This window comes from Aulonocara stuartgranti (assembly GCF_965226115.1).
Source record: "Aulonocara stuartgranti genome assembly, chromosome: 20".
In the NCBI taxonomy this organism is placed as follows: domain Eukaryota; kingdom Metazoa; phylum Chordata; class Actinopteri; order Cichliformes; family Cichlidae; genus Aulonocara; species Aulonocara stuartgranti.
This window is the reverse complement of record NC_138956.1, coordinates 821505-835716: the sequence shown is the minus strand read 5'-3', so window position 1 is coordinate 835716 and position 14212 is coordinate 821505. Positions and strand designations below refer to the sequence as shown.

At 42.5% G+C, this 14212-nt stretch overlaps 1 protein-coding gene across 1 annotated transcript in view; it reads left to right on the top strand.

Annotated features, from left to right (window-relative positions):
- Positions 1 to 14212, top strand: part of cacna2d3a (calcium channel, voltage-dependent, alpha 2/delta subunit 3a) — a 136261-nt gene that overhangs the window by 88880 nt on the left and 33169 nt on the right. Inside the window, exons 11-16 of the mRNA XM_082518383.1 lie at positions 13 to 91; positions 3703 to 3836; positions 8940 to 9011; positions 9382 to 9462; positions 10230 to 10304; positions 13967 to 14050. Coding sequence (XP_082374509.1) covers positions 13 to 91; positions 3703 to 3836; positions 8940 to 9011; positions 9382 to 9462; positions 10230 to 10304; positions 13967 to 14050 — 525 coding nt within the window. The remainder of the gene's footprint in view (positions 1 to 12; positions 92 to 3702; positions 3837 to 8939; positions 9012 to 9381; positions 9463 to 10229; positions 10305 to 13966; positions 14051 to 14212) is intronic.

The window sequence follows — 14212 nt, the reverse complement described above, 5'->3', positions numbered from 1 at the left end:
TTCTTTCCCCAGGTCCGTATATTTCCTTACCTGATTGGTCGAGAATCAGCCTTCGCAGAAAATCTAAAATGGATGGCGTGTGCTAACAAAGGTGGGCTCTTCAAAGACGCTACTTTCTCTCTCCCTGTAATCTGTTTTGGTGGGGTAAAGTTGCAGCGTGTCACTGTCAGCTGGAGGAAAAGTATTACATTATGCAGCTCAGGATTTGTTTGGAGTTTTTGGCACATGTGTCTGTGTGCATACATACACTAGCATAGATGAGTTTGTCGGCGCTCATCAGCATAAGCAGGTGTATGCGACAGGAGGCAACGGGTTCCAGTTGCACAGGCCAGATGTGTCATATTACTTCTTCTTTGAGCTTAAAGTCCAAATGAATCATAGTGATGCGCCACTTTCGAGCAGCTTTCTGTGTGGTCATGGTTGTCTTAATGCGTAGAGCACTTTCCTCCAGGATCTATATTTAGCTGGGAGGTGGCTGACAGAGACAGTCTGGCTCCATTTCCTCAGGCTCCAGCAGATAAGACAGGCAAGTCACAGGTCACACAAAGGGTGTTAAGTGTGTGTGTGTGTGTGTGTGTGTGTGTGTGTGTGTGTGTGTGTGTGTGTGTGTGTGTGTGTGTGATACAAGAACATCCACAGTGTTGCTTGGACGTGATATCAGAGAACCCATCCAGTGTCTTTGAGGATATTAGACGTCTGTGAGTATTCTTGTTTGGCTGTGCGCTTGTATGCGCTCGTGTGCGCATGCACCAGGGAATGCACATGTTGCCCTAAGGCTGTTGCAAGCAATGTGATGTACACATGAGACCTGTTTGGTTGCTGAAAACATTGTGTTTGTTTAGACTTGTGTATGTGTGTAATGCTATAGTACAGATGTTAATGTGTGTGACTGATGATGATTCAGGGGGATGACTGTGACTTTCTCTCCATCCCGGAAATGATGCAGAACAGTCTTCTGTCAAAAACTCTGCGTGGCCCAGAATATTAGCAGGACTGGAAATGCTATGAGTGTCACAGTGCAAGTAAAGCTACTTTTGGCTGCTTCCTTATTCACGAGGAGTCGCCAGAGCGGGTGGCGCCGCATGTTTGATTTGGCAGATTTTTATGCTGGATGGCTCTGATGTAACCCCAGAGGAATTTGTTTGGGATAGAAGTGGTGCAAGTATCAGTAAAATAATGTTACATGTTTTCACTAACTCTCAGCATTTACCGTATATTTACTATCCATCCATTCGCTTCCGCTTATCCTTTTCAGGGTCGCGGGGGGCGCTGGAGCCTATCCCAGCTAGGGCAAGAGGTACACCCTGGACAGGGCGCCAGTCTGTCGCAGGGCCAACACACAGGGACAGACAACCAGTCGCACTCACATTTACACCTATGGTCAATTTAGATTGTTCGATTAACCTATCTCCACAAGCTGCATGTCTTTGGACTGTGGGAGGAAGCCGGAGTACCCGGGGAGAACCCACGTGAACACGGGGAGAACATGCAAACTCCACTCAGAAAGACCCCGGCCTGATGGTGGAATTGAACTCAGGACCTTCTTGCTGTGAGGCGACAGTGCTAACCACCAGTTTGTTGCTTTGGACGGTCGATGTTATTTATTAAACTCGTCCCCTTTCGCTACCTCTACTCTTTGCATCTTCACATTTCCTTCGACCTCATTCACACATGTATTCTGTCTTTTTCCTACTGACTCTCCTTTCGTACCTGCATACCTCCGCCTCCTCTCTGGGGTTACTTCTATCTGCTCCATATTCTCACTACAAATCGCCGTGCTGTCTACAAGTAACTTTAGTGTCGTTTCAGATGTTCTTAGCAATTATTTGCCAAAATGTGTATCAAAGCTAATCAACACCCCTTTATAAATTGTTTATTACACGTGCAATTTAACATCTTAATTGTATTCAGATTTAAACGCTGCATCAGTACTTGCCTTGTTGCAACCAGTGCAGGAGTAGTTTTCCTCTAGTGTCTTTTGAGTATTCTTAAATGTGGTATATTTCTGCAGGTAATCAGTACTTTTTTAAAGGCCATTTTAACAGGAAGCAAGGCAACATTTCTAAGTATTCTTTAAGTCATCTAGATTATTTTACCGGCTGGGTTGATGCGCCACATCTATCACAGATCTGTGTATTGTGTCTAGACTTCAGGTCCTTTCTCCCTGTGGAGTCAAAGTTGTTGCCGGGAAAGATGACCCCAACATCTATTTCCTCCGACGAGCTCTCTCCTAATAAGCAAAAAACTTAGTTTTGTTGTAAAATACTTTTACAACTGTGCACCAAGAAAGCGCTTCCTTACACGATGATACATTTTTCACTTCCACCTCATCCATTATCAGGACACCTTACGGGATCTTATTTGCTACATATGACCCAGACCAAGGTCATGTAAAAATATATTGATGCCCTCAACCTGTCCACACCTTGCTGAGGCTGTATTGTTTGTACAACATGGGTACCATCCACTGAAAGTTGGGAGCCTTCATTTTTCTTCCCCTGGCACCTGGCCCTGATGGCTCAGCTCGAAGGACGCCCTCAGCCTTCGAGAGGGAGCAGTAATTCTCGACTCACTACTGTGATGAACGATGCAGTTAGACTAGACAGTGTCTTTGTGTGTGACATGCGTCTGTATGTGTGTGTTCTCATTGCACCGTCTGGTGGAATAATGGCTCCAAATGCCTCTGAGGATAAAAAAGACCTGCAAAGGTTCACTTCCAGGTCAAGTTCTGTTAATATACTGATTACAGCAGTTATGTGATATCAGCACTTTTTTTCAACAATAGATTTTATTTTTAGTTAATTATTCTATTTTGGGCTTTACTATAGATATAGTTTTAAGATTAGCTTATAATCAGTGGTGCATATTATCAGATATTTGGGCTGGGTTGATGCGCCACGTCTATCACAGATCTGTGTATTGTGTCTAGACTTCAGGTCCTTTCTCCCTGTGGAGTCAAAGTTGTTGCCGGGAAAGATGACCCCAACATCTATTTCCTCCGACTATGATTTTCTACTTGAATGCCCAACGGTGATGGAGGCAGTTTGCTGTTTTTACAGCTGGGTGAAAATGTGGTGGGCTTTTTCTTTTCCCTTATTCATGGCGCCTCTGTCTCTGTCTGACTGCAATGCTGACTCTCTTCCTCTCGCTTTTTCTGAACCTCCTCCTGAGATAACAGTACATTTCCTCCTTCACATACACATTAGTATCATAACGATGGCATTGCCATTATGGGAGATGGAATCGCTTGTAGTTTAGCTGAGATATTTTTGGTCTTACATTTAGATACACATGCATATACATATACATTAAAACCCATGATGGTTGGGTCTTGCTTGAATAGTTTGCGGAGGATACTTTAAAAGTTAGTCATGCATTTAACCAAGTTTCCATCATGCAAACAGCAGGTCAGCAGCCCTGCATCCCAGATGTAGTTAGTCTGCATTGTTATTAAAATAGTAGCAATGGCTTGGAATATGTTGCTGGCTCCATAAAGCTAAAATGTTTTTTCAGGCATCTGATCTGCCCTCAAACAAGCTTAGAAACACAGAGCATGTGTTTTTGGGCAGTAGTGAGTTGGACTTCTGAGCCTGTGCTGCCTCATTGTTGGCAGGATCTAACTTAAATAATTAATCTACTTTAATTAAGAATGAACAATTCTTCATTTCTGTTTATCTTTCTCCTCCACTTTTTGCTCAACAGGGTATTTCACTCAGATTTCCACACTGGCAGATGTGCAAGAGAACGTGATGGAGTATCTCCATGTTCTCAGTCGTCCTAAGGTGATCGACCGGGAGCACGACACAGTTTGGACTGAGGCCTACATCGATAGCACTGTGAGTTGAATATGCCTTCGCTTGCTACATAACTCCAGTTCACGTGGTCCTTGATAGCCTCACATATCCACTGGGCTGTTGTAGGCTTAGAAAACTCCATAATGGGCTGAATTGTTGTATACATAAACCACAGGACCTTTTGTATAAGTTCATATTGTGAAAACATGTATTTTGAAGGGGAATGAATTAAACAACCCAAATGAAAGTGATCGAGGGTGAAAGACGAGCAGAGGGCTGACAATGTTTTCTGCATTTGTACCTTTGACTGTGAATGAGTTAAATGAGTCTGTGTGTAGCAGATGGACCCATTAAGTAAACGAGCCTCCTGTGTGTGCTTGGGAGCTTTGTAGGGTTGCAGCATTTTCAACTCCAGACAGTCTTAGGAGAATCTTTTTTGGGGCATTGCCCATAGTTGACCTTTCCCGCATGAAAAAGTCTCACTTCAGATTTATTGATAGTGGAAATACTGTGCTTGGTTTAGAAGAGGGTGCCATCATACCAGAGCATGATGGGTCACAGTCATTTGCCTTTAACTCACCAGGGCATTTATGTGGGCTCTTCTCACATGGATGCAACGTTGCACAATTGTACTGGGGAGCTGCTATAATAAAGTAAATGTAATGTCTGATCTGAACGCATGGGGCATTTATTGTTCCCACATGTGCCATCATTAGGTAATGTCTAGAATAGTTCAGGACTTTGCTGTGAAAACTATGATTTCCAATCTCTAAATCTCCTATCACCATACTGGCCGACATACTGAGCATAAGCAGGTAGTGAATATTGTGAATTACAGTCAAAATAATAATATTTTCTGAAATCGTGCATTCGTCTCCTGTACATCCTCTATAGTTGAGTGGCAAAACATCCCGAAAAACCCCTGAATGATAATAACAGAGTTAAAAGGACGAATCCTCTGTGATCCAAAGTCAGCACACAACATGCTGCATCATTCACCACACTGGTCCTTCTTGGCTTACTGTGTTAGACACGCAGAGAAAATAGCAGGAGTTAACAGTTTCTGTATAGATTAAGAGTGTGAGAGCTTTGGCCATGTAAAGGCAAAGGTAAGTGCCCTCCACTAGAAATACCCACCACGCAATCAAAAAACCACATAAAAATAGACTCTTTTCTCTCAGCTATCCTTTGAATATCCCTTATGTTTTACCCTTTCCTGTCTTTCTGTGCTCATTTGTTTCTCTTTGTCCTCATTTTCCCTCCCATTTATCACAGAAGTGCATACACTCAGCGCTGACCTAACACGTATAAGGAAATGCTTACGTTTTCTTGCAGTAGGAGTTACGGCACTTGAGTGTTGATTCCTCTCTGCTGCGGCCCTTTTGACTATAAAGTTTGCCTCTCTTGAGACAGTCGCTGTTTTTAAGTTGTGTTCAATGTCAGTGGATTGTATGTGCCCACTGGCACTCCATTCAGTGAAAATTGCACCGAAAGGCTTTCTGACACTTATCCACAAATGTATTGACCCTGTCTCTCCTCCTCATCGTCATCCTCCTTCTCACCTCCTCTTCCTTCTCAATCTGTTCTCTTTAGCTCCCCCAAGCACAAAAGGTAAATGTGGTTTGAGGTCATTGGTGCATTGTGCTGTGGTGAGGCCTGCTGTGTGTCATGTGCATTTCTTGTGCATGTGCGTTTCGGTTTCTAATATCTGTGAAATGAACTATCATAGCGGCTCGTGGCATTTTCTTATGTGTCGTTGTCATATGTTGTTTGTCAACTTCCTGATTGAAGCCATGCCTCATGGTTGTCATGGGTGCCATTCACGCGCTCTCTTTTGCACGTCTGATTTCGCATTCGCACACGTCTGTGCACAAACTCGCTCATTCTTCACTGGTGATGCTATGTTAGCCTTGCTTTGCCAGTGTCTCTGGGCTGGCATTGTGATTATGTGTGTAAATGTGAGGCTTCATTTTGTTCTTTGGCCTGTGTGATTTTTGGTGTGAAAACAAGATTGCCTGTGTTATTTGTTTTGGTAGAATTCTCCAGAATAAGCTGTTTTGTCATCTTCTGGGTGAAAATCCAATAGTCCATAATGGTTGGCGGGATGATCTGTTCTGATGCCTTTTTATCATTTCCAGTGTTTTATTTTTCCAGCGATTTATGAATCGTATGTGGGTTGAGATAAGCAGCTCTATAATCACAACAGTGATGATGGCGAAACAAAAGAGCGCTCTGCCTCCCCATCAGTGTGAGCGAGGCACAGCAGTAGCATTACACAGCTGGCAGGCCGTATGTCTGACATAGTGCTGTTAGTGTGACAGACCCGAGCTGATTGACCTCAAAACAGCTCAGCAGAAAGCTGAAATAGATATCATTTTATTAGGATTAGCGAGGAATCTGTACCAATTCTTTGCATATAATTGCCCCAGCACTGCTCTGGCCTGGGTGAACACACATACACACTACTCCAGTGACAGAAGGATGCAAACATGTGTGATAAGAAGTGAGCAAAACTCCTTGGATGGGCTCTGTGTTAGAAAATTGATGAGCATTTTGTTCCAGGACTGAAGTGTATCATCTTTCCTTCATGCTATCTTTCCCCGGTTTTCTCCCTCTCACTGCGACCCAGCAGTCCGTCTTTCTTATCTTACCTTTCTTTTGTGTTTTGTTTTGTTTTATTGTTTCACTTTGCTTCTTCGCCCCTATCTCTTTCCCTCCACCTGTGCTCTCCTTTCTGCCATCCTCCCTCTTGCTCTCCTATCCCTCGTTCCACCAGCTTCATTCATCATTCTCTGGCTCATTTGGCTTTGTTTCCCACTCTGCTGGATGAACTGACACTGGAGCTCAGGGATGATGCGAGGGAGGTGAGAGGAATGTGTCAGGGGGAGATATTTGAGGACAACGGTAGGGAGGGTTGGAAAAAGAATATAAGAGATTAAAGAATCATAAACATTGTGGGAGTGACAGGAGGAATTTGCACTGAAGTTTCAAAAAACGAGACTGATACTTGATTAAGTACGAAGACCAAAAAATGGGGAATCTGTGAGCGGCTGATTGCCTTTTGAAGATAAACTGAAATGCTGAGATGTTCAAAATGTCTTGCTGGATGAACATGAACTCCGCTATTTCAAAGCAAAGCATTAATATTGATTGAGGTAATTAAGAGCTTTCAAAGATAATCCCCAAACACCTGTGCAGTAAACACATGTGCTGGATGTGTGCCAGCTCAGCTTCCCATCGGGTCTGTTTTAGTTTGCTCAAATTAGTCTGCAGAGGTGGCGTTGGCTCCCGCACACACAAACCTGGTCTCCAAGGAAACAGGGGTCACCTCATCTACCTCCATGCAATTTGTCACAGCAACCTAGATTATAAAGTGTACTATGAAACATAAAACACAGGCCAAGGGTGTGTATGTTAGCCCTCTGATGGGTATTGGTGTGTGTGTTTATGTGTGTGTGGGTATGTGCTAGTGCGGTGTCAAGTGTATTAATGCCCACTGGTGTTCTCGTTCATTATTTGACCCACAGCAGGGAAAAGAACTTCCACAGCTCCTTTACTCTGACTCATACAGGTAAATTTGCAGAGGCAATGATGATGCAGATTTGGCCCAGATGTGTGAGTTCTGACTCAAGGATTAGGGTTAGCACCACTTCCACTTTCACAGCAAGAAGGTCCTGAGTCAGCAACACCAGGCTAGGGCAGGCCTTCGATGTGGAATCCTCGTGCTCTGCCATAGGTCTTCGATTTCACACAGCATCTAAACACATGCAGTTACTGGCCTGGTTGCTTCAAGCTGGCTGCCCGTGCTCCTAATAATTAGGATGGGTTATGCAAAGAGAAGAAATCCCCTGTGGGGCTGAATAAAGTGTACCTTTTCTGTAGCTCTGATGGTGACTTTAAATGCACTGCCTCTTCTTATTTACCTAAAAGTATGGCAACCCCTGGAAGTGCATGGGCATTTTTACCAATTTGAACAATCTGGATTTCTGCTCAAAGGGTTCACATATTACACAGAGTCTTCTATTGGGGTTCACAGGGATACAGCAGCCCACAGGACCAGTAATATACTGCACTGATTGAAACGACCTGGGCTTGGATATATCTCTTTAATTTATCCCGTTCAGTGGTAGCACGGCTGCCACGTGTTGCAGCTGCAGTATCTAGGTATGCTTCGTTCTCCCTTCTATGTCCAATATTGGACTCCAAATTACATTTAGCAGCTGTCCAAACTCATGCCACTAATTCCTCTTTCCTCAGCGTCTGAGGGATATTGACAGATTTCCTTGTCATTACCTGTTATCTCTCATGGTAAAAAAGAAAAAAAGTCTTGGGGTGGGGAAAGCACTTTTACAATGTCGGTATAAAATTCAGTACTTTCTAAAGATGCGTGCTGATATTTAGTCAGTCCAACAAATTTAAAAGATGATATTCCTTTGATTAGTGCAGCGTAAGTAGAACATGCTTTATGCTTTTTGCCGCTCCGTGTTCCCCTGAACTATTGTAGATTTTCATCTTGGATTTATTCTTTGCTTAATGATCCAATTACTGATGCTGAATGGAAGAAGTCACTGACATTTAGACAGATTCAACATTTCTGGGAAGGCAAGGTTAGATCATATTTTTCAAGTACTAAGCCTTCCTCCAGTCTCCTAAGAAAACAGTGTCAAGCTTTCATCTGTAATGGATATCATCGTCAGATACAGACATCCGGTAGAAAGATAAATATCATAATTATCCCAGCAGTCTTTAGAGGGGGGGGGGGTACCCAGATCCAGACTAGAAGCGCTGCCTTTGGATAAGCTTATTCTGCAAGAGATCAAAGGCAGACTCTGATTGAACATATTTTAGGGCAAATAATAAACATGAATAAAACATGTCGTGGAAGTTTAGTTGGTCTCTGAACAAGATGATCAGGTCCTCGGCTAAATTCCCATCAAATTCTATGCTCCACACGGATGTTTTGCAGCTTGAAAACACTGCTCAGTGTGACTGGGCAAGATGTTTCATATAAGATGCATGAAATGTGCTCTGTGGTTACATAAAATTTGTAACAAAAACAATGAAGTTTCATCATTACCTTCCCTCTCTTCCCTCCCTTTGGCTCTTTCTGTTTTTCTGTTTGTTTCTGCTTCACAAATCACTCAGTTGGAGGACGGTCAAGGTCCAGTTCTGATGACTACGGTGGCAATGCCAGTGTTCAGTACCAAGAACGAGACTGTAAGCTCACATACAGTGATGCAGAATTCACAACACATTCACTGCCTCGTGATTCCAAAGCTCGATGTCTCAAATGAAATTACAGCTTAACTGAAAAACTGAATTTTCCTCATGAGTTATTCCATCACGGGGAATTAGTCTTTGAGAGAATTGACACAAATGGTAAAATCATTGTTGATTTTTTTGTGTATTTGATGGATGCTAATATCACTTTGATTGCAGTTTGAAAATTGGGACAAAGCGGCGCATTACAAGTTGAATATTTTTATAAATAACATAAACGGAGGCACTGATGCGGCTGTAAAAGATTGTTATGTAAGTAACCTTTTAAACTGAGCTAACCAATTTTCGTATATTTGTGTGCTTGCAGAGAAACCGTGGAATCCTTCTGGGGGTGGTTGGGACAGATGTGCCAGTCTCTGAGCTGCTCAAGACTATCCCCAAGTATAAGGTACCACATCCAGCATCACTTAGTTCTTCCTGCACGTGATTAGGGATCTCAATAGCCATTATTCAATGTTTTACACTATCACACTGACTACCGAGGGTTCCCAATGCTTACTCAAGCAGTTTTATACACTTGTGCACATTGGCACAGTCCTGAATACCCATGCACACAGCTTTAGCTCACAAAGATGTTTTACTGCATGGCTACAACAGCCACTGTCTGTTTCCACCAGATCCTAGCAAGCTATCGCATAAATAGGAGAGACTGATTACACGATCTGCAACTTCTGTGCCCGTTACCCTCTCCTCTACACTGAACTCTGAACATGTTGCTCCACCTCTCCAGCCCCACAAGCGGTCCAAAACCCCACCTTATAATACATAAAATACTCCACATAAGTCAGTCCAGAGTACAGTAACTGAATGCAAAGCCAAGTCGCAGATACATTAGAGATGAGCTTAGTCACAGCTCCTGGTTACACTCGGTTCATTAATGCATTCTGCTCGTGTCCCCCCACCCACATCCTTGCACTGATTTCTTTTGTAGATCTGAATCTTGGATGTGTGTAAGGTGTTGACATTTGAAAGTGTGTTATTTGCTCAGACATGACATGATGAACGATGCCGTCCTTTCCCGTTGTGCGGGTCTCGGTTTTACCACAAAAACAAAGACTCTGAAAGGGGCTTGATTAACCAGATTTACAATTAGGTTCTGATTTGTTATGCATAATTTTGGTGTGTCTTTGTGTGTGCTTTTGCATATTCTACTAGCTGGGCATTCATGGCTACGCCTTTGCAATCACCAACAACGGTTACATCCTCACCCACCCGGATTTACGGCCACTCGTGAGTATTACCTCCAGGACATTTCAGAGTTTACTGAGTGTGACCCTTATTACCATAAAAGTCCCTTTTAGGATGCACAGGTTGAAGTTGAAATGTGTTGTTCTGTACTGGATAGATGAATACACCCTCTCGAGTTCACATCAAGTCACTTACCAATTTTCTTTTTTTGTTGTCACACTGAGATTGTGATTGACTTTAACAGAATGGTGTGTAATTGTGTGGTACTCTGTGTGGTGTGCCTTGTGAGTATGCTGGCTGCGTGGTGGTATGTAGATGAGGAGAGCATGTTCCAGGCCTCTGCTGTTCTGTGAATAGACAGAGATACAGCTTCTGAATGGCTGTGATTAACTCTATTGTACTCACCCACTCCTCTCACAAGAGCTGGACGGAGAGAGTGTAGAAAGAGAGGGAGGCTGCGGGAACCTGCTGAATGTGAGGATAGGTGCAGGTAGGCCTGGTGTAACACTGGGGGAGAAGAGTGAGGTGCTCATATGGATGCCAGGGCAACAGATGAGCTGGAGAACAGAGAACAGACAGTGAGGCAGACAGACAGATGGTTTAATAGAGGTCTAATTAAAGACGTTAATGACCAGTGTTTAACAGCTAATGAGGGGTGGGAGACAGTCCTCACTGACAGATTCAAAAGTAGACACACATACAGTAGTAACACAGACGCACACATAAACACACACATACAATGCAATTAAAAAGTTCAGTACTTTGATCTGTTTCACCTTCATTTAATGGGTCAGTGGTCAAGCCAGTGAGCTACCCAGCAGTGGTGTATTCCTGGAGCGTTGCATCCTGACGCTTGATAGATTAATAAAAGTCACATATACATAAACTGTTGTTGCACGGTTGAATTCTTAAGAAGTTATCGGTGCTTTATTAGGCTGAAGCACTTGATTAAATAAAGGAATAGTGAAATTAAGACTAAACTATCCAGCTATTGGCCCAAGTGCCAGCAGGTATGATGACACCACCTTTTTATAGGTGTACGTAAAATGAAGACTATTCTAAATCAAAGTCGTTTCAAATACAGCTTGTTGGACAAAAATACAGATTTTATGGTTCTGCCTCTGTGTGTCACCACAGTGACAAATCAAACAATCAAGACATGATTGAAAGGAAACTTTCAGCTTTAACAAAAAAATGCTTGACTGTTTAAACATTATGGGAATTTATACACAGACCTGCATTTTCAGAGGCTCAGAGGTAATCGGGGAACTGACTGACAAGCAGTCATGGCCATGTGAAGCCTTTGTTATTTCATAGCAAACGAAACAGACATGACATCTGAAGCTGATGCAAAGTGTTGAATTTGTATTTTATAGCTTCTTGCTGTAATTTTCACAAAGATGTGTCAATTCAAGAGAGGGAGGCTGAAGAAACAAAATCAACCTGTCAGAGAGACAGAACAGAACAAAAGGCCTGAAAGACCACAGGAGTCAGCTAAAGTGAATGAGGACAGAATCATTTCCATGGTTTAGAAAGACAGCTTCACAACATCGAACAATGACAGCAACAAGCAAGAGAAGTCTTCATGAATGGAAATATGGAGGATTTAAAAAAGATCCAAACACTGGTAAGAGCCACTGAAAATGTATAAAAACAGCTGTAATTAACCTAAACGGTTAATGCATTTTTTTTAAATTCCTTGGGTTAAAGTCTGCACATCAGCCAAGTGTTGATTGTGGTTGTGTACAGAGGCAACAACTACCAACACTGTCTTTGTCCAGCACGTTGTGGATCTTACTGGATTGTTACCCTGAAATATGAAGTTATTAATTATGAAGTTGACCGAGAAATAAAGCAAAACTCTACTAATAAAGTGGGCCATGCTGTTAAAGTCGTATTAACGTATCACGGGGCGATCGTGGCTCAAGAGTTGGGAGTTCGCCTTGTAATTGGAAGGTTGCCAGTTTGAGCCCCGGCTTGGACAGTCTCTGTCGTTGTGTCCTTGAGCAAGATACTTCACCCGTTGCCTACTGGAGGTGGTCAGAGGGCCCGGTGGCGTCAGTGTCCGGCAGCCTCGCCTCTGTCATTACAGCTACAATGTAGCTGCCATCACCAGTGTGTGAATGGGTGAATGACTGCATGTGTAAAGCGCTTTGGGGTCCTTAGGGACTAGAAAAGCGCTATACAAATACAGACCATTATTAAAAGGGATGGTCAGGAACAAACAGAAAACGTATTGACTGTTTTGTTTAAAACTCACTGTTTCAATAAATAAGCCTTTTCTTATTGAAAAAGATGTGATTTGAATGGAGTAAAAAGATCCTCTTCTTTTTTCATGCATGTAGTTTGGTGAGACAAGCTGTTAGAAACTGTGCTGCAAGCTGCATCACATTCTGCACAATTGAAGCCGCCCACTCCCATCGTCTCTTTGTTGTATGTTAACCAGTGAAAACTATCTGGCCACTTACATCAAAGTACATTTACATTTTTGAAGCTTTGGTTTCTCTTGTGTCACTCCTGCTTTTTTTTCATTACAGTAGCTTTGAAAAACGAGCTTCTGCTATTATTGCACAGGTGCAAACAGGATTATGTGGAGATAGTTTGTCAACAGTTGCTTGCTTGTCTTTCTGTGGCTACTTCTTACATTAGAGCACAGTCCTAATTTTCAAAGCCAAAGGTAATTTGTCAGCATGACTGAGTAACCACAAGCAAGAAACAGCAGCAGCAACCATGTAAAACTCTATTCCCTCTCATTTTTACTTTTGCTTCTGTATCAGTTAAACAAAGATTGGCTGGTGGCTTCCGGGGTTTACTTTCATACTTAACTGTCAATTATGATAGCAATATCAACCTACTCATCAAACTCTTTCTGTAGTCTTTTCTGTTACAAAAGATTAATTCTTTGGTTCAGTAATAATTTATCATGTATTTGCTCATTTAATCTTCTCCGTTTCTTCTTCGCTATTATACACCTCAGTCTGTTTCCCTCTTTCCCTTCTTAAGGAAAGAAAGGAGGTAAAATGGCTCCATGATTGCCTCCATGCCACTGAAACTATTTCTGATGATCTTCAGGTCCCGTGTTTGGTGTCCACTGGACTGTTTTCCTGTTTTTTAAGGACATGACTTTTATATACGGTTCATCTGATGTAGATTTGGCCTGTCACCTGCACAGTTTTGTCTAGAACCACCATGCAACACCATCCACACCAAGATGTGCCAAGTTTTTGGCTAGTGGCCCTTGTTGGTGCAAACATAGTATTTTATAGCTGTCAGACTCTGTTATCTTTTTATACATTCAACTAAATAAATGGGAATAAATGATGTGTTTGTGCATGTTAGTAACAAAGTAAAGATTCAATTTAAAATAGATTCTTTGCCAAGTTGTAGATTATATGTACACACAACACTGGTTCATCCCTTGAGTTTCGCCCCTGCTTGACTGGATCACAGTGCAGTTGCTATGTGGCTTAACAAACATGCGACACTGGACAACTATTGTTCAAGACTATTTAAAACAAAATACAAACATTTTCTTGGAGGTTGTGATGACATTTTCATTATGTGAAATGCAATGGCTTGTTTTGATAACTGATAACAACAACAGAACAACAAAAGAATTGCCGTAGTTTGGCATACTCTTTCTGTTATGTCATTTCCAGTATTTCTGATTGTGCGTGCATGTGTGTGTTGGGATGTTTGTGCAGTATGGAGATGGCAAGAAGAGAAGAAAACCGAACTATAGCAGCGTGGATCTGTCTGAGGTGGAATGGGAGGATAAGGAAGACACGGTGAGACACTAGTAAATCTGCATCAAGTGTCAGGACAGCAGCGCTCTGAAAATCAGTGTCATCAAGCACAACTGTGTGTGTGTGTGTGTGTGTGTGTGTGTGTGTGTGTGTGTGTGTGTGTGTGTGTGTGTGTGTGTGTGTGTGCGCGCTTTGTCTTTCTAG